Here is a 20,032-nt window from a genome sequence, read left to right on the forward strand (position 1 = left end):
GCGCCTCTCTTCTGTACCTGGGACTGTGTCTAGGCTGACCTTTAGTCGATGGGGCAAACACCTGGACTTGCACAAGGTTTTGGTTATCCGTCCAGGTGCACGGGACTGTAGGATGACAGCTTCACAGCGCAGCTGCTGGGGGAGCAGTGAGAATAAACACGTTTTGTCATCTTTATTTTGAGAAGCTCCAGTTGCTTGGCTTTGATTTCAAGAGCTGACTATAAATATGGTTGGTTTGTAAGGGATTTGTAAGTTGCGTGACATGGATATGCGTTGATGTATACATATCCTTAGCTGGGTTAAATATTTACTTTGCTCAGCTGAGATAATTACCCTGGAATATAAAACAATTTCTCAAAAACTTGTCCATGCTTTTACTGCTTGATCCAAGGTTTCCTTTGGAAGAGAGATAGGGTCAGGAAAGGCTAATGAAAGCTAACGTAATCCTCCTGTTACAAGTGGAGTTTGCCTGGATTTACTGCTGTAAAACAGACGTTGGGGTGAAGTGGTCGCTGTAACTACTTCACGTGTTTTAATGAATGGGCTTGTATGGGTCATCCGAATCCTATGGTATTGTTTCTCCCTTGTGGCTGGATGAATGGAGTATCTCAGTCAAAAGAATAATGAAGAAGAGAAACTGCACGGGCAGTATCGTTTGGTCTTTTATATGCACAGGTCTTCCTGTTCGTAGCGAAAGGCAGCCTCTCTCCCTTGCACAAATGCAGTTGGACAAAGAGTAGTCACATGTATGCGCCTGGCCCAAACATTGGCTGCATCAGTGAATATAGAACAATTTCTTTCAAAACCCCTTTCTTCAGCTTTCTGCTTGCTTTGACTTCGGCATTAGAGGCGAGATGGCATCAGCCTTCAGAACATGTATGTAAAGCATTCTCGGGGAGGTTATAGCTGCATAAATACGCCATAACATTTGTTTTCTATTAAACAATGCCTAAGCTAATTAAAATCAGAAATATTGGTTAAAAAAATACATCTTTCCGGGCTGAAAAGAGCCAGTTAACTCTTCTCAGGGTTACTTCTGAGTCTGCTGTTTACCAGGCCTTTTAAGATTACTGCTGTTTTGAGGTGGAGTTGCAAGAGGAGAATGGAAGCAGCAAGAGCCATCCTCTCTCTGTCTTGGCGGGATGGGAAATTCTGCCAGTATGCTGATGTTTTCCCTGGGGAATTGGGTTCAGTTCCTCTTTCCGATAGATATTTTTATGTGGCATTACTCCTCACTCATCTCCTTTATAAACGGGAGATACAGCTCTCCTTCCCTGTAGGGTGTCAGGAACTTAACTGCATGGAAGAGGGATTGCAGCAGAGAAAAAATGGCAAAAATTATGGGCAAGATGATGAATAATATATGTTTTGATCTAACAGCTGAACTGGAAAAAATATTTAGAGTGAAGTGGAAGTGAAACAGTGTGTTCTGTTTGGCCTGGAATAAAACATTTTGTCCCTTTAGGAAAAACAGGTTAATTTAATCTATAGAATCATAGAATTGCCTGGGTTGGAAAAGACCTTCCGGATCATCAAGTCCAACCTACTGAGTCCCATCACTAAACCATGTCCCTTAGTGCCACATCCATACATTTCTTGAACACCTCCAGGGATGGGGACTCCATCACTTTCCTGGGCAGCCCGGTCCAATGCTTGACCACCCTCCCCATGAAGAAATTCTTTCTAATGTCCAATCTAAACCTCCCTGGTGCAACTTGAGACAGTTTCCTCAGGTCCTATCGCTTGTCACCTGAGAAAAGAGACCGGCACCCTCCTCATTGCAGCCTCCTTTCAGGCTGTGGAGCACAATGAGGTCTGCCCTCAGCCTCCTCAGGACTAAACAGCCCCAATTCCCTCAGTCACTCCTAAGCCTTGTTTTCTCCTCCCTTCACCAGATCCACTGCTCTTCGCTGGACGTGCTCGAACAACTCAGTATCCTTCTTGTAGTAAGGGGCCCCAAACTGAGCGCACTATGTAACATCTATTTAATGTCTGTTTTCAGCGTTCTCCTGGATGTTCAGCCAGCCTGGCCAGGTAGAGGGTAGCCGAGCCTCCTGCAGCCTGGCAGTGTCAGGCCGATGTCCTCATATTCAAGATATGTCCAGCGTGGCAGGTTTTCTGCTGGACATCCGTGGGCATCATACAGAGAGCTACGTGCAGGGGGACCCACAGAGCTGCCAGCTGGCAGAAGGGAACCGTTGTGGGCATCGTTTTCAACCCTGAACCTGCAGCTGAATTACTCTGCCCTGCCGTGTGGAGCAGTGAGAAACAGAGCCTGGTGGCCCTGCTACCCCTCTCCTCCACTACAGGATTTTATCCCCAACCCTCACTCACGCTTTCTTCAAACGAAATTAGGGTGGTGAGTTTCAAAAGAAACACTAAATAATTTTTGGGTGGCCGAAAACAGTTAGTAAATGTAGTTTCTTTTCTCCCTTCTCCCCCCAAAATGCCCAGTGTTAATTATAAGAGGGGGCCAGCCACGGATCTGCGGCAGTCAGGACAGAGCTGCCCGGCACTTTCACTCAGCAAATTTCCCCTTTCCTCACGCTCTCTGCTCCTGTCTGTCAGGCCTGCTGACGACTGCTTGGTAGGAGGGCAGTAATCTGAGCTGCCTCTGCTGAGCAAACCTCCTGCTTTTTAGTGCGGGATTAGTCCCGAGGTGCCTCTGTGCACAGCACCTGTACCCGCGCCCTGTTATCTTACTCGCCGTGCTCTCGTTGCTCCGCTTCCCGAGGCGGCAGTGCCATTCCCTCCTCCTAGGGCTGCGCTCACCAAATGGCAGGCTGCCTCCACCGCCGGGATGGGAATACCTGAGCCCCGGTCGGCTGTCCCGCAAGGTAAGCAGCCTCTCGCCGGCGACAGCAGAGCAAGCCGGGCTCGGCTTTGTGCCTGCGGAGGCAGCCAGACCTCACGGCAGGGCTTTGGGAGAGGGAGGACTGGAGCCTTAAGGATCCTGTTGGTGCTAAGCATCACGAGCATCGCAACCTTCAGGGCAGACGAGTGGCCAGGCGGTGCTGTGGGGGTGATTCAGCTGCTGTGGTGAGCGAGCAAGCTCACAGCGAGCAGATGGGGAGCCAGTGCTGTGCCGCTGCTCAGGTGCTGTCACTGGCTACGGCGTGCAGTGGTGTAAGTGGATCTGTTGCTAGAAAAGTGCCCGAAGCTGGCAGGGGAGGTGAACGTGTGAGAGCCTCCAGAGTTGTAGGGGATGTTTAAGGCCATTACCTCCCCTGGTGTCAGTGGGTAAAAATAATACCCTGCTTTTAAGACACTGAGTCTCATGAGCGGAGGATCAGACTCACATACACGCTGTGATGTGTCAGGCACATTTTCCAGTTTTACAGACCAGAAGGGTCTCTGCTCAAGTGAGTGGTGCTCTTTTTGGCCTTCACCTTTTATCAGTTAAGTTGTTTAAAGTGGGTGTCAAACCAGACTGGTACTTTGCGACAATGTTTGATATAGGCAGCCTAGCCAGACAGGGTGGGATATATTGATGTTTGATCCATACAGTCACATTGCAGGTAGCAGAAAGAGAATGTGGAAGAGGCTGATGAGATGGGAATGAGTATAGCTCCTGTATAGGCCTGCACTAATTTACGTTTGTTCAAGATCTGTACTGTATTATACACAGCTATACGCCCTGTTAGGTTGGATGTGAATCATAACACTAAGTTCATTGAACTTTGATTTTGATTATCTCCTGAGACATTAACTCCTTTAGTAAACTCATTAACTAATCTTTAAACTAATTACCTCTTTCATTGCTACTAAGGTATCTTTAAAGTTAAAGTTTAGGTTTCCTTTGTCTGTGTTTTTTTGTGGGTGAATATGGACCAAATCTTTAGCTGCTGAAATCGCTGTGCCTTATTTTTTCACAGTTTGGTGATCCAGCCCATGTAGTGAAGGTTGGCAGTGCAATCGAAGTGGTTCTAGTGGAATAGTGGGGTCTGGGTCCCTGTCTATGTGAAGAGGGGTGTTTTTGTGCTGTAGGTTATCTGCTTAAGAAAAGCAACTTGAAACAGTGTGTTCTCAAGTCACAGAAGCAGCAGCATCTTGTGAGTACAGCACGCTGCCTTGCCAAATATGCATTCATTATTCCAGTATTTAAAGAGCAATGAGATTTTGTCAGTAAAACTAGAACTGCTTGCAGTGGCAAATTCCCAATCACTCTGGATTGCCCCAAATTCCCTCCTTTTGCCTTGCTTATGAGCCAGCTCTTTAAAACCAAATTCAAAGAAACGTGTGGCTGGGGAAGGACTGACCACGTGCTGTCCGTCCTCAGCACCCACTGCCCTCTCGCAAGCCGACTGCCCAGCCTGAGGAAGACGTGTGCGTGGTGAGCACAGGTATGCTCCCACCTGCGTGCATCTGCCTGCTCTCAGGAGCACACATTTGCTTAAGTACACGCTCTTAAGGGCAAACCTGCTCTGCACGAATAGCTGCAGAGATACTCAAGGCTGGCAGAGACCCACAGCATGTGGGAAGAGGCTGTTCTGAAGCACAGATCCCATCACCCTGCGGTACAGCCTGCTGCCCGCACAGAGGGGCATGTTCCCAGGCTGCAGTGACATGGGGAACCTCCTGCCCTCCTCTGGAGGACCCATGCACCGCAAGGCTGCCGGGGGCTCTGCAAAGGAGGGCACCAGCTCTTCCCTGCTTGCGTCGCCCACGTGCTGTGACTCTCTCCTGAGGGGAGCTGCATGCAGACCGTATCGCAAGCCAAGAGTTCAGCTACAAATTAGTGTGGACAGTCTTGTACAGGCAACGGATTAGTTTGGGCCCTAATCCACTGCCCGCTTGAGTGATTTGACATCTCCCGTGTTCTTCGTATTGGGTTGTAGATGAGCCAGATGCATATTTCTTCTCTGTCCTGGGAATGATTTGAGCAGTGTGATTCGATGCTCTGTACCATATAACGTGAAGGAAGGTGAATGTGCTTCTGAGATCTGAAGAGATGCCTTAGTGGCCTGAATTACAGAGATTTGGTCGTCACTTCCTTTAAGTGATATGGAATAAAAATCACCTAGGGGTGATGTTAGCGCTCTAGATGGTCTGTTTTATGGTCTCTTAAAGACAAGCCTTTCCAAAGCCTTCAAAGGGTTAAAGGCAGTGCCTCACAGAAACCCAAGTGGCTGAAGAAACACCAGATATTAACATTTGCTTCAGTTGCCAAAGCCTGGACATTTCTTTCTGCTTTTTAGAAATTAGAGCCTGCAGGGACCATTTAACAAGAAATCGTAGCAACTTGGCTGTTAGAGGGCAACCCATGTGCATAGGCACTTAAGGGCTGTGCCAGCATCTCCTTTGTTCAATAAAAGTAACAGCAGGAATTTGATTAAAGACTGATAGAAAAGAGAGGGAGAAATGTAGGAAAGATTAAAGAAAGAAAGAGCCACCTGGAAACTTCATTCCTCCTTTATTTCTAACTTAAGCTCATAAATACCAAATCTAAACCATTGTGTGTGAGAGAGGGAGGGAAAATTTCCTGCATGCCTGCACAGAAAAGCCTGCACATGCAGCCTCACAAACTGACTTTTAGCAAAAGTCATGCTCTTTTCTCAAACTTAACACTTGCTCCTTGTCTGCATCAGGAAAAAAGGAAGCAGAAAACAACTTTATCCCCCGGTGCTTTGCAACGACAGCCTTCAGGAGTCCCTGCCATAAAGGAGAGGGGTGAAGGGTTTGGGCTGAACCCACCGATGAGCAGCGAGCACGTTTCCCAGGCTGCCTCGGAGCAGCCCTGCCGCTCCGCACAATGCCCATGGCCAGCTGCACACGGCTGGCACCGCGCTTCGTGGTCAGCCTCCAGCATCTGCCGCTTTGTCTCCATCCTCATCCTAACCCCGGGAAAAAAAAAAAAAAGAAAAAAAAAGAAAAAAGTGACTCCAGCAGCCAAATGCAAATAAGCTCCAAAGAGCCCTCTTCTGTGTGATCAGCAAGTGACAGGCAAACCGCATTCAAATTCCTTGCTGCAGAGCCAACACGGCTGTTGTTTGGGTTTAGGAGACCAGAACGGTACGATTAAGTGTCAAACGTGTTGGGGAGCGATGGCGGGTTGACTTTTCGTTAGCCTGGTTGTGCCCTGGGACCTGGGAAGATTTTGCTGTGCAGCCGGAGCCACGCTTTGGTTCCTTGGCAAGGTTTTGCAGGGTGCCGAGAGCGAGGCTGAGACCACAGACTCCCCAGCATCAGGGATGGCAGCGGGTTTCTCAACTGGTCCCTGCATGTTTCGGGTGCTCTGGCTGATAATCTTGCCCCATGCAAGACTAGATGGAGCAGCAGGGGAGAATTCTGTGCCTGGAGTTCATTGCTGCTGCTTCTGGTGTCTCTCTTCTGTACGCCTGGGCATTTAGGCTGTGTAAATCACGTTTTTCCCCACCTGGTACTTCTTTTACTTCTTTACATCATTTTCCCTCATTTTGCTACACTTTTTAGCTGTTAATAACATCCATTAGGCAGCAGAACTTATGGCAGTGACCTTGGCTCTGAACTGTGTTCCCCTAAAGTGATTTGGATGTGATCGTGTCCTCTGTAGCAAAGAGGATCTCTGCCTCGCTCCAGTCTTCCTCACCTCAGGCAGGGGTCCTGAGGGGTGCTGCCTGCTCCACCCAGGGGAGCAGGAAGGTGCACAGCCCTGCTCTGGATCAGGCCCTCAGGGGCTCATTTGCCTCTCACCCTGACCCAGACCAGCGTAAGGATGCGGGAATCAGCGGCCTCCAGGACAGAGACTCCAATTAACAAATCACTTTCTCCCGGTGATTGAAACCCTGAAAAGCTAAGCGTTGAAATCAGATATCGCAACCCAACTGTGGGAAAACGCAGAGCCCGTGAGGGAAGGCGAAAGGCAGAGGAGGTGGAAGGCCTGAATGTCATCCCTCTGCTCGCATCCCAGCCCTGCGTCTTGGGGACGGGCTGCCCTGCGCTGAGCGGCGGGGCCGGAGGTATGTGGGGAATGCGAATGGTATGCTTGAGTGGACAGCTTCAGAGCCAGGCGCGGGATGGCTCTCGCTGCCATCTGTTGTGAACCCCGCAGGCCCATAGCAACGGCGTCTCAGGAATGGGGCTGCTTTTTTTTTTTTCTTGTTTTTTTTCATAAAGAAATTCTTCGTTGCCCCCTTCCCCACTCCTGCATACGCATCCTCATGAATAAGTGGGAGCGGGGCTGGGATTCCTGCTGCGGAGTGATGCGTACTAGAGGAGAAAAGGGTCTTACAGAGCTCGGCTTGTGGTTGGTGTGGGGAGGCGTTTTGCTTTTCTGAGCCGTGACGTTCTAGGAACATGAGCCGATGTGTGTAATTTGTTGGTAATTGCCAAAATCTCATTTTGTTCAAATCAGTAGCAGGTCCGTATTTGCCATGAGGTATTTTCAGTAGATGTATAGCCACTCGTTTGTCCATCTTGGTAAAACACAGACCTCTTTTGCCTTATTATTACACATTCCAAGGTTACAACTGGCACAAATTACCCCAGCTTACTGATTTGTTGTATGTGTAATTTTCCTGAGGCCCCACAGCAGTTATGTTCTTCTTAAAGGGCTTTGCTACAAAGTCAAGTGATGGGGTCGGATTCTTGGAGGCTATAGATAGCTCAGCATCACCAGTCTGTCTGAGAGATGCAGATTTTTATACCAGGAAAGATTTTGCCACGTAAGAACCACATCTCCTAATGACAACAGCTTTCTGATACCATGCCACCGGGAAGGGTTAATGCTGACCGAGCCTTTATTCAAGCAGCGGGGATAGGAATCAGCTGTGTGTGTCCAAGCAAATGGTTTTACTCCTTCCTTTTCCCTGGAAGTTCACTTCTGAAATGCAGACTTCTTTTCTCCCCACACCTTAACATTTTTTCCTGCTGGCAAGTGACTGTGGCCCCGTTCCTGCAAATTGCTCAACTGCTTACCGTGACTCAGCAAAGTGGATTGTTTTCAACCAAGTGTTCTGATTCCTTTAAGACAAGGAATCCTATGCTGTAATTTTACTTCAGGGTTTCAAAAGGTTTGAGGTGAGGCATTAAGAAGTGAGGGCTATTGAACTTTTCCAAACAGCATATCGATTTCTTTACTGGTTCCTGCTTCTATATTTCTTGCAATAAATACAGAAACTTGCAGAGAAACCCCCCTAGACAAGATGGGGGTGGTCAGGGAACTTGCAGACTGAAAGAAACCTCACAGACATTTCATGCCATTCGGGAAGATCTGTCATGCTAGAAATGAGGGAAGGAAAAACAGTAGCCCCCCCTTCTTCCCAGAGCCCAAGGCTGTGTTTGAAGCTGGGCACACAGCTATAGTGGCTTGATCACAGGGAGGCGAGTATAATTTCAGTGAAAGCTGATAGCTGCATGGAGGGGGATGAAATACTCCCTGTTACAGGTATTTATTATCACTTGACAGCTGTCAGTTTGCAGTAGGTGATTTGCCTTCCTGTCAGCTCTCTGAGAACTGGGTATATTTGCCTAAGGTTGTAGAGAAGGGTAAAAATCCTGCTTTCAAGTGCAGGTATCATTTAACTGTGATAAGAAGGCAGGTAAAGCATTTCTTCTGCAAGACGGCTGCGGAGAACAGGGAAGTAAAGTCTTTCTGGACCTACTGAGATGGGAAAAAACAAGTCATTAAAATCTGATACCTACCTGCTTTTAATGAGAGAAACGTTGTTCGAAGAAACGATCCCAGCCCTATCAACACAGAACTATCTTCAGGAGCCATTAGCCTTTCACCTCCTCATATGTTTTTTCTTTTACTTTTTGATCTCTTTCAGGGAAAATGGCAGTGCTTCTGCAACAAGAGATTTAGGCTTTAGCTTTAATCAGCAGCTTACTGGGTCGTAACCGTGCTCTTACAGCCTTGCCTTTCCAGTAAGTGACCTGTAGAAGAACTAGGGGAGTAAGGCATAGAAAACAACACATAAAATCAAGCACTTTGTGTCCCTAGTCATTCTTCTCTCTTCACTGAGCTCATATGGATATTTTTATAGGTTCTGCAGTGCTCCCTTCATCTCTTCTTCTTCCCCAGAAACTTTTTTTCAGCAGATGGGGACTGTGGTCTGATAGTTGCAAGCTTGAACTACAAGCACAGGCTGTTAGCATTTCTGGTCTTGCTGGAAATAGTGAAGAACAAGAGCAAGCCTTGATGGATGTTATGAGCTGCACTGAGTAGACACCAAATCTGGTCAAATTTAAAACAATTTAGAACAACCGATCTTAACTGTACTTTAGCATCAAGGTATTCCCTTTATTTATTTGGTTTGCTGTGTTATTTACTTGAAGGCTATGGTAAATATAAAATAAAATCATTCTGCCATGCACAGACACTCCCACAGTAAGTACAGAAGAGGAGTTGGAGTGCTTTGTTTTTTGGCAGTGGGATCAGTAAAGGAGAGTTCGAGGCTCTATTAAGGTTCAAACTCATTTACTCTCTTCAGCATTTATTACAGTGTTTTGTACTTTGCTCCATTTTGAGGAACGTTTTAAGATGAAACCAGGAACGCTGCCTTGGTTCTTTACCGAGACAGAGTGCTATCGCCAGTTCATGTGATGTACAATAAATGCTTTAAAGGACCGCCTTCTGACTCAGGAGATCTGTGAAGCTATTTGCTTTTCAGCTTTCTTGATCTCATGATCCAAAACTTAGAAGATAAGTCAAAATTCTGCATATACTAATTGTGAGAAGTAGATTACTTTCATTCTACACATGGTTTTGGAGGCCTGCTCATGCTTTTATACAGAGCATAATGCCTCAGCATAATGCAGGAGGCAGAGTGTTTTTATGATACTCAGATTTCTCTTCCCTGTAAAGATCGCTCTCTCCCATGGCTTTTCCTGGCACCCTGTTACTCCTGAAAATCCAGCCCATGGCATAAAGATGAAATCCATTCATCTCACAGCTTTGCATGAGAGTACTTCGGCAGAAATCTGTCTTTTTGCAATAGTACGGCAACATTTATCATTGCATTATAATAACTTCTCTGGGGGTGGGGGAGGATGGGAAATGAATCGTTTCCTGTGGCATCATTTCATTACACTCTTCCATTCTGAAAAGCATCAAAGTTTCAGGAGTAGAGAAGAGAAACGGCAGCAGAAGAATAACTGTCTAATGAAGCCCCCTGCTGAAGGGGGAGTTCTCCCTCACGGTCAGTCTGCCTTTGTTCACACAACAAGGAGCTGGCCACAGAAGTTGTTAAATCACAAGAAAATTGAAGCCTCTAGTCTGCTTTGTTGGGGGAACAGCTACTGATAGGTTCAAACAGAAGCTGCCTCTTTCTTGAGCCCCAGAAATGCTTTCCCATTCCTAGCATCACAAGACATCGTGTAGTTCTGGACTATCTCAGCAATTCCCCTGATTTCAGATCTTGCTTCATCCCGTGGCCAGTGCAGGCAGTTCAGCAAACAGCCTCTTGCTGCACCTGCTCGGACAAAACCCTTGTGACAGCAAATGTCATCGTGACTCCACGTGGTGGCTGGCCCCAGGACAGGAGAACTGCTGGTCCAGTCTTTCCTAGCCGGTGAAGCTGGAGATGCTGGGGACATTAACGATCGCCAGGTCTGTGTTAGTCTTCCTCTAGCAACCTGGTCCCATCCAAGAGTTTATCCACCATCTGTATTTAAATGCAGCCAGTGTGCCTGGTGAGAAAACAAGCTCTCTGTGCCCTCTGTCTCATGTTGTCCCGGCGTCCATTTCTCTACGTGAAATTCAGCTGCTGTTGCTGTTCCTGCACCACAGCAGGTCTCCAGAATCATAGAGTCATTTTGGCTGGAGAAGACCTCTAACTGCCAAATCCACCATTAAACCCATATTGCTCCTGAATATTTTTTGCCTCAGCTCCAACATGCAGCAATAGACGGTCTTTGATGCTGATTTATTTCCCTGCATTTGTTTAATTCAGACTGGAATCTGTTTTAATTCCAACACAGTTCTGTTTCAAAAGTTATCCATCCTTAGTGCACAAGGAAAGTTTCTTTGCTGAAAACAAAGGAGCAAAAAAGAGTGTGAGATGTTATACATGAGATAAGAATATGCATAATATATGTATGTAATACAATATATACACGTTACAATAATACAATAATACAAATAATACAATAATACAATATATACATATAATACAATAATAATATAGTATATACATATTTGTTTCAGTGTGCTAGTTATCCATATTTCTTTCTTTTTCTTTCTTTTGTCTGTGGGTATCAAAAAGCAAAGAAATGCCAAGAATGTCTCATCCTATTGAGGATACACTGGCAGTATATTCAGAGCAACCCACAGCAACAGCTGTATTGCCCATAGATCTCTAAGCAGAAAATCGTACACTGTCTAGAACAATGCATCACATTACAGACCTACACAAGGGCCACATTGCAGTCACGGTGGGAACCATCACTTGAGTCCCCTGGTTTGTTTGTGTGCACAAGAAGCATGCTTATAATATTGCTGTAACATAGCACTTTGCATCTAATTTAAGCAATACTGGGGCTTTTGTTTGTCTTAGAAGTTCTAATGTAAAGACAAAAGATGTAGTCCAGCCTGAAGTTTATGAGACATTACCAGACATTCATGTTCACACATACATGCTCCGTCAGAGGAATTTATGGCCATTACGATGTTCTCTAATGAGTACAAAATGAGACCATTACATCTTCACTTAATTAGTTTGACAGATTTTCATTTAAATATAAAAAGACTTCTAGTCTTTAGAGAACAAAGGGAAGGCTTTGTGTCCAGTGCAGTTTTTGACTCTGCTTTGCTGGAGCAGGAGGTTGGGGGTGACAAGTGAAGGGAGACGAAGCAGTGTGAATAATTCTCATCTTTTGATTTCATGTTGCCATTTCTTCGCTGCTTTTCCAGTTCCCCTGGAGCACCTTGGGGAGAGCAATGTGACATGGTCCTTTGAGTTGCAGCCAGCACAGGCCAAGTGAGAACTTGGGTTTTTCAAAGCATGATGGATGCTTTGAGATTCAGGGGGGTTGGGGACACTAAAAATATTAGAGAGCAGCTATGAACCCTGAGTGAACTGTGCTCTCCAAACCTATTAGCTCACTCTGCCTCACTATCTATCTTATCCTCTGGCCCAGCTGTCCCTTGAGAGCATAGAAAACATCATGGTGAAGTTGCTGTGGGCTTACAGCCATCACGGTGATGTGTTAGCCTGGACTCCTCTTGAGCCTTCCCAAAAAAGCCTAGTGCTAGCACAGCTAGCTTTCTCCACACATGCCATAAGCTTTGTGGCATGGAGCAGTCTGCTTTGTCTTTATCTGCCTGCCTGGGCATCTCCGAGGCAGGATCAGACAGCACGCTGGTAAATAAATCCCATTGTCCAAAGGCATGTTAGTGTTACAAACAATGTCAAACTTGGAGGTACCCACGTGCCACAGGAGCAGGAAACATTCAGAGAAAATGTGCCATAAAAACAGCTGTTGTCATATGAAAAAAATGTGGATGCTTCAGCAAAAATCTCATTCTTAGCCTATTTTGGAGGTATATTTTACTTATAGTTGTCATTAAGAAGAGGGCCAACTCGTAGGCGAACAAGTGACAGGTTTTCCTTCCCTCCCTGCCTGCCCTTTCTGTTCAGGGCTGCCATTTCACCCCAGAGGCATAGTACAGCTCTGAGCACTCAGCGGCAGTCGGTCTCTCCACCTGTTCTTTCTGTTTCCAGAGAAAAACAGCCCTGGACTTAGCAAAGAAAGAGTCTAATCCTTGCATTGTGGACTTGCAGATTTCCCCTTTGTCTCCCGCTTACATGCAGGCATGATAGCATGAAAAGAGGCAGATAGCTGCCCAGACACACCCAGCTTTCTGCTTTTTATGGCATTTCCTTAATAGGACAGCTCTGGCAGTCCAAATTCTTCTGGGGAGCAAGGACCCTTTGATCATATGACTCTGCAGTTTTCTGTAGTCTGAGTGAGAAGTTTTGGTCAGCAAAACCTGCTGGCAGAAACGTTTGTTCAAATTTCAGAGACGTGAGGATTGCCCAGTAGTGTGTTTTAAGCTTCCTTCTAAGTGTGGTTACACTCCATATGATTTTTTCCATCAGGGTCAGTTGAACTTGGTCTGGTAAAGAACACAGCAAGATCTACACTAGCAGGTGTGTCTCCTGCAAAGGAGGTGTATTTGGGCCAGAGAGGAAAAAACACGGTGCATACATGCAAATAAATGAGCAAGAGCAAGCCTGAAAGAGAGGGCAAGCCATAAGGTAGCTCACATAGACTGCTGCTCTGGAGACCTCATCTTTCCAATGCGTTGAGGAAGACATTAGCAGAGGAAGCGACTGTTATAAATTCAAGGTATCATTTGAGCTTCATGTAGGCTAAGAGTAAATGGTCCCATTTCTCACCTGGGGACAGACTTGTGTGTGAATTACTTCATTAAAGAGGTGAGCCTAGATGCAGGGAATTACATAGTTCGTGGCATGTTATTTAACAAAAATATAAATTGTTGTCAGCCTAGGTACTGTCTCTTCTTGTCTGGAAGGGAACTGAATGGACGTGTCCTTGCTCCTTGTGCTGTCCGTGTCAGATACTGCAGCAGTGGGGATGCGATGACATTGAGTAGACATTTCTCACCTTAATAACATCAACCAGCTGGAACAACATAAGTTTTGCCACTGAAGCCATGCAGTGTGTGACCCCAGCTCTCCAGAGCCCTTGTGACAGGCGTCCCCTCGGTGTGGTCACCGCGGGCAGTGGCACCCTACAGCATGCTCTCCATTTGCACCGAGCTCCTATCTCCGTAGGAGAGCCCAGGGATATGGTTTACACCATCACATCAAGCCAGATGATGAACAGCAGGTTTTGTGATACCTTGGATGTTATCATGGGACACCTTGAGATAACACTTAGTACCTCCTCTCCCAATTCCCTTACAGCCTTTGTTTCTTCCCAACATAGCAGCTGATTAATCTGAAACAACCTCAGGCTGGGCCTGGCTTCTGAAAAATGTCTTCACTGAATTTGCATAACAGAGAGCATCTAAAGCACAAACCATTTTGAAGGTTGATAGTATTTTAGCAACATATGAATGACCCTTTCTGAAAAAGTCAGCGTTCCTTTTAATCTAGTATTTTGTCTCTGGTGTCACTTAACAAAATGAGCTGCAGAGTACACAGCACTGGCTCTGTTCGGTAATGTACCTGGCAAACAGTGTGCCCTGAAGACTAGTTCTTTGAGTCTTATTTCAGTCTTGCATTATTTTTTTAGGATTTTTTTCCCAATATTGTCGCGCAGTGGCAAGTTCTGTTTGTTTGGATACTTGGGGATCATAGAAAAAAAGAGGTTTTTTTTTCTTTCAAATTTTACTTATAGTGATTTCTCTTTGGAAAGGTTAGCAATAGCTATACCAGCTTGGTCTGTACCATTTCTCACACTTCTGCAACATCTCTTATGTCTCAGGTCATTTGTCCTAATTTATTCATCTTTTTGTATTCCTTATGCTCTATTGGTGTCGCTTCAGCTGTGATTTTTGTTCTTATATTGTTTGTCATATGCAGTATTTTCCGTGACTCATAAATGAGTACTGGCTTAATTTCTCTTCTGTTTTTAGAGGCTATACGTTGGTTTTGTCATCTTTTGTTGAGGAACACTACACATAACAATTTCCAAGGATGTTTCTGTACTAACTAGCAGGAATTCTTAAAAGTCAACAGTAGGTTCCCCCCAAATACTCATGTGCACATCCAGCATATCCAAACCAAATTTAGGTGATGGTAGATTAGGATTGCCTTAGGGTCAGATTACCCACCTCAGACCTGCTATCTACCACACCAGGTTAGTGCCCTTAAACCACATACAGATTTTTGTTGCTGTTCGTAACGTGCCATCTGTGGGGCCACAAAACACTTGCCTTTGTGTAACCAGCCTATGTCCTTATCAGAGCTGACAAAGTTTGTTCCTGTGCAGGGCTTACATGCTGGGACCCAGGGCTAAGTGCAGTTACTTTATTTACACATCTAAGTGCCTCTTGGACGATGCTGGTAAATTTGTGGACGTTCGAGGTTCCCTAGCACATCTAAAAGCAGCTTTCGTGCTGGAAGGTCTTGCACAAATGCATCTTGGCTCAGCCATTATAACATTTCTCATTCCTTCCTTTAACCATTTAGAGCTTGCAACCAGTTGTCCTTTGGCTTTTTACGACTGTCCCATCCCAGGATATGCCTCCCTTATGTCCAACTGAGAGTAGGAAAAATTTTATTCACAGGTTATGGTCTCCCACACTCTGGAACTAGAGCTGCTCTCTTACCATCGCCAAGAAACTTATAGAGAGAGCAAAGGCATTTTGCTGCTTTCACATGCTAAAACCTCCAAGGTGCCTGATGTTTCTCCTCAGCTCCTAGCATACCTGAGAAGTCCCCATGCCACGACCTTACTGAAGACTGCCAGATTGGCTGCTAGTGTCAGGTCAGAGTCGAGCTTTTTGCAGATCGAATGCAAACACAGCACTTCTCATATTCAATTCCAAACATTTTTATTCCATGCTGTTTAGCTCTGTTGCCCTTGCCTTTTTACATGATCTAACAAAAAGGAGTTTGGGCCTAATGATGAATTAGTGCAAGTGGAGTTTGAACTCATCTTGTTTTTTCAAGTTATTCTTATCAGAGAGGTTGTGCTTCTGGAAGAGGAACAGCGGCTGCTCCTTTTTGGAAAGCTGACAAAAGTAGGAAATGATCAGCCAGCCCTTGACAAAATCATAACTGAACATTTACTTTGAGCCACAGTGGGAGGGACCCAGACTCATAAATCAACCCGTTAAGCCTTCAGACACACTGTTTTGGAACCTCCTAGTTTTTTTTTTTTTTCCTTCTTTTTTTCTGCAGATAAATGTTTTACGGGCACAAGCTTCTTGATATTGTTAAATACAAGAGCAAGTGATATTGCTGTAGGTCTGGAGTTGAGGCAGCAAGGGTCCTCGCTCTCTAGAAACAAATACCAGCAACTTCAGCTCTGGATATTTATTGACCATAAATACAAACTGACGTGAGATATCAATTTATCAGGAAGGAAAGATGGTCATGTCTGCGTAGAAGAGGCGGAATTCGCTGAACTGGTTTAAGAACATGTGTTGAAGGAATTAAACCTCTTAGAGCTGAATAAGCAATTTCAGAACAACCAAATGCGTTCAGTGATTGTTGCCTTTCGTCTCGTCCCTTCAACAACATGGAAGCAGATGCTGATATTTCATAAAATGATCTATTTTTTTAAGAGATCCTAACAGATATTCTGGACTAACCTTTTTCAGACCATGACTGTTTTCAGGTTGTGAGCTGGGGCACGGTCTCTTAGATCTCTGGGCACTGTTGCTTCTGGGTTAGCAGACTTGGAGAGGCATGGGGACTGGGACTTTGTCCCATTTTGCTTCCTGGATTGCTAGCAAGGTGCATACGAAGACATCAGGGAATGTCTCCCCCCACCCCCAATCTTGTATTCGGTGCTTTGCAAAGAGAAAGCTAGCCTTTGTGTGACTGTTCAGGGGCAAAGAAAAACATGAGCCATCAGCACTTAACATCATTTCAATCTAGGACTAAGACAGCTAGTATTATTTTTCACTGTTTACCCAGCTCTAATCACCTTGGAAGCTTAAGGAAAGAATAATTAACCTACTTTATCTACTTTTAAAAAGTCAGCAGTATGTCCTTCCCCAATATAAAGCATTAAAATAAAAGCCTGTAGTTGCGGTGTATAAAGTCTGATTACTAGGTGTGCCATTTCAGACTCTTGTTGGATTGCTATAATGATGGGTAGCTGCTTTCTCTTGGGGCAACTTTGTGCAACTTGGTGTTTTGCTTTGTGTAGGCATTGGCTAGAAGCAAAGATCGAGTGAGTGCAGCTTAGCAATGCAAAGATACGCCACTGGGCCGGTCCTCTTACAGAAAAAGGGATGGAAATGTTGTGACTTCGGTGAAGTGATGTCCATTTAACCTGGAGGAAAATACAAGTCAGCATTCTCCCTTCTGTACTGCATTTTTCATCGAAATAATGTAAGAGCTTAGCGCTCAGAGAAAGCATGAGCCCGTTTGGTCTGTGTGAGGCTATGTGAAACTACTGAAGGAGAAAGATAAATGGTGGCTCCTCACAAAAAAGGAAGACCTGTAGAAGTTCCCATTGCTCGCAGTCAAGTGCCATGACTAAAAAGGAATCCACTGCTCAGAAAAGCACTTGCTTAGTACATAAACAAGCTTGTGATGGTAAGTGGGCCCTAGAGTTGCAGAGGAACCTGCATCTTACCCAGCAGGCTGGCCAGCCTGCAAACTGACAGCCTCTTTCTCTTATCAATCTAATATAGACCTGCAGAGCTGAAGGGACAGTGGTTTCTGTGCCCTCTGCTCTCTGCCTCTGTGCTTGCAGGGCTGGCTGGTAAGAGAGCAGCAGGGTAGGAACCAGATTGTCACCACTGAGCAGAAATGAGTTTTCTCCTTTTTTCACAGTTGTTAGGGGGAGATCAGCTCAAGTGTTAGGGGCCTGGGTTTCCTTTCTGGCTGTGCCACGTAACCAGTGTGAGATGAGAGGCAAGATGTTTACTTTTGTGTATTTGCATTTCTCCATCTGTGCAGTGTATGTGGCAGGCCTTCCTACAGGTGAGGGATGTTATGAGGCTTAATTACCATGTGCAAAGCACTTTGCAAAATACACTGCACTGCTGAAGGTATGAAATGTCAATTAAAAGGAAAAAATGAAGTCTTTGTCTCTAATTTTCAGAGGAATGTCTTTGTACTTTGACCTGGTTGTTGTAACCCCAACCCAGAAGATTTTCCTGCTAAGTAGGTGGTGAGAAGAAATGCTCCTTGGCAAGAGAAAAATACTGCCTTCCTCAGCCTCGGTCACCCAGGAATGAGTACTTTGAGGCTAAAAACAGGATCAAATGCTCCATTCTTCTCCTACCCATCCAGGCTGTGGAAGCCCCCAGCTCTGTTCAGTCCTGCACGCCAAGGAGCAGGACACCGGTTATAAGGGAGGGTGCCTTGTATAGCAGGACATTGCTGTCGGTGGTGAGATGCAGCGTTCAAACTCCGTGTAGCTGGCAGGATGCTGTCACTGCAGTGCCAGGCAGGTAGCTGTGTGTCATTTCAGGGTGTGGGAAAGGGGGGCCGTGATCACACAGGGCTGGTGTATGGTCTTCACCTTTCTGCCTCCCCTCTTCCTGACTGGCTAACTTGTCGTTCCGTCTTTGCGAAGGGTAGCGCCGTGAGCGCTATAAACTGGGCTTGTACTTCCAGAGCCTCTGAAAGTATGCATACCAGAGTGCACTCGCACCTGTAGCTCTCCATAAGCATAAGAAAGAGGATTTCACAAGTGAAGCTGACACCAGCCATGGTCTGCTCCCTGCCACCGCAGTAGGTCATGTCATCTACTGAACATCCTGCTCCTCAAGTCAGGGTCTCTTGAAAATCACTATTACACTTATTTCCTATTAGTCCTGGGGGTCAGACCTAGGTGATGTTTAAGGTCCCTTCCAGCCCGAGCCATTCTATGAGTCTGTGATTTTCTTTCCATGAGGATTCTGCAGTGCTTCAGCTCTTGTGGGGTTCATGAGAAGTGAGGAATACACTACAGGGTTGGCCTGCTGCTCAACCACGAAGCATTTCTGCCATGGAGGAGATCCCAGGGAACCACAGCCTTGTATCATCCTCTGTATATATCTCTGTTTGTTTGAAGTTGAAGATAAATCATAAGGCACAGGGCCAGAAGCCATTTTACAGCTCATGGTATGGGAATGGGTGTGTGTGGGCGTGCGCGCATGCATTGCTTCAGAGTAAGCCAAAAGAAAGCCCTGGTTGTTTTGTGCGCTTCTTTAAGGAGACAAGAAAAGGGAAAGAAACTCTGAGGAACAAGAGGGAGTTTGGGTTTGCTCTGCAACGATGTCCAAAACTTTAATACTTTTTGTATGCTGCATGCTTTACATGCAGAAGTGCAGCTGGTCACTTAAAGCAGGCTGCAGGTAAGACTTCGATGAAAGTAGGGAATTAAGAGCCTCTTCTACACGTGTTGTTTAGGGAGACAACATTAATTGCTGGACCGACCCTGAGAGTGCTGAACAGCCTGAGTGGCTGATGGATCTGTAACACCAAGCTGGGACATCTCATGAAGACAGGTTTTCCTGTAATGTGTTCCTCCCAGCCTCTCCAAATGGTGTTTCTGTTTCTTTACATCCCTTGTGTGCACATATTGCACACAGCACATCCAGCCTGCGATGCATGTGGGCCACCAGGAAGCCACCGGCAATTCTTTCCAAGGGCTTTTGCCTCACTGACAAGGACACGAGGGGAAAAACAAAGGGATAGACCGGGGAAAGCAGAATAGGCACAATGGAAGAACCGCCGCGTATGTCTCAGCACATTTTCCATTGCTAAGGCCTCTTCTCCTCCTTCTGCAGGTTTACATGGGCACCCCTTCCCCTCATGACTGCAGTGGGACTAATCAGACAATAAGGATTACCCATGTGAGTAAAGCTTGCAGGCCTAAACTGCTCAGTGCTGCCCATATTCAGGTTTGTTCTTCCCAGCCTTGACACAGCCATCTCCCAGCCTGGGAGATGGGCAGAGGAGTATTTTTCAGGGCCCTGAGCTTTTTAGCAGCAGTCACAAGGTTAATGTGAGCTGTTTTCCGACCTTCTGACCCACAACATGCTCTGGGGTGAAAGGTGCTTTGTTCCTTGTCCCAGTTTTGTCTGAGCCTCTGACAAACGGACATTTTGAGGAGCTAACTTGCTGTTCAAATAATGGAGAAAGGCCCTGCAATGTCAGCTTTATTTGGCATTAATGACTGATCCTGAATTTCTGCTTTAGCAGATAGTAGGTTGGATCAGCTCCTTTGCAGTGTCCTATATCTTTTTTTTTCCAAAAGTCTCGTGGTCATCTTCATAACATGATCCCTATCCAGTGGACGCTTGATCAGTTCTAGTCCTGCAATGCTTTGTTGAAAACAGGTAGCTCAAATGAGGGAACTAAGACAACACTTTTTAAAAAATAAACAAGCAATCCCCTTTGTGTGAGCTGGAGGCAGTAAAGTGCTGGGTACTGCACTGGCCTTGGAATCGTGACACCGGCTTGTAATT

At 45.8% G+C, this 20,032-nt stretch overlaps 1 protein-coding gene across 8 annotated transcripts in view; it reads left to right on the forward strand.

Annotated features, from left to right (window-relative positions):
* Positions 1-20,032, forward strand: part of SHROOM3 (shroom family member 3) — a 150,878-nt gene that overhangs the window by 58,541 nt on the left and 72,305 nt on the right. The window contains exons 1-2 of one of the 8 annotated variants that reach the window (XM_083835251.1): positions 2,590-2,837; positions 19,352-19,417. The exons of 5 other annotated variants lie outside the window; for them this stretch is intronic. In XM_083835251.1, coding sequence (XP_083691377.1) covers positions 19,416-19,417 — 2 coding nt within the window. In that variant the 5' untranslated portion in view covers positions 2,590-2,837; positions 19,352-19,415. Of the gene's footprint in view, positions 1-2,588; positions 2,838-19,351; positions 19,418-20,032 lie in introns of those variants that run through there. 2 more of the 8 variants (XM_083835254.1, XM_083835246.1) reach the window with 2 other exon arrangements.

Source organism: Anser anser (genome assembly GCF_964211835.1).
Source record: "Anser anser genome assembly, chromosome: 4".
Taxonomy (NCBI): Eukaryota; Metazoa; Chordata; class Aves; order Anseriformes; family Anatidae; genus Anser; species Anser anser.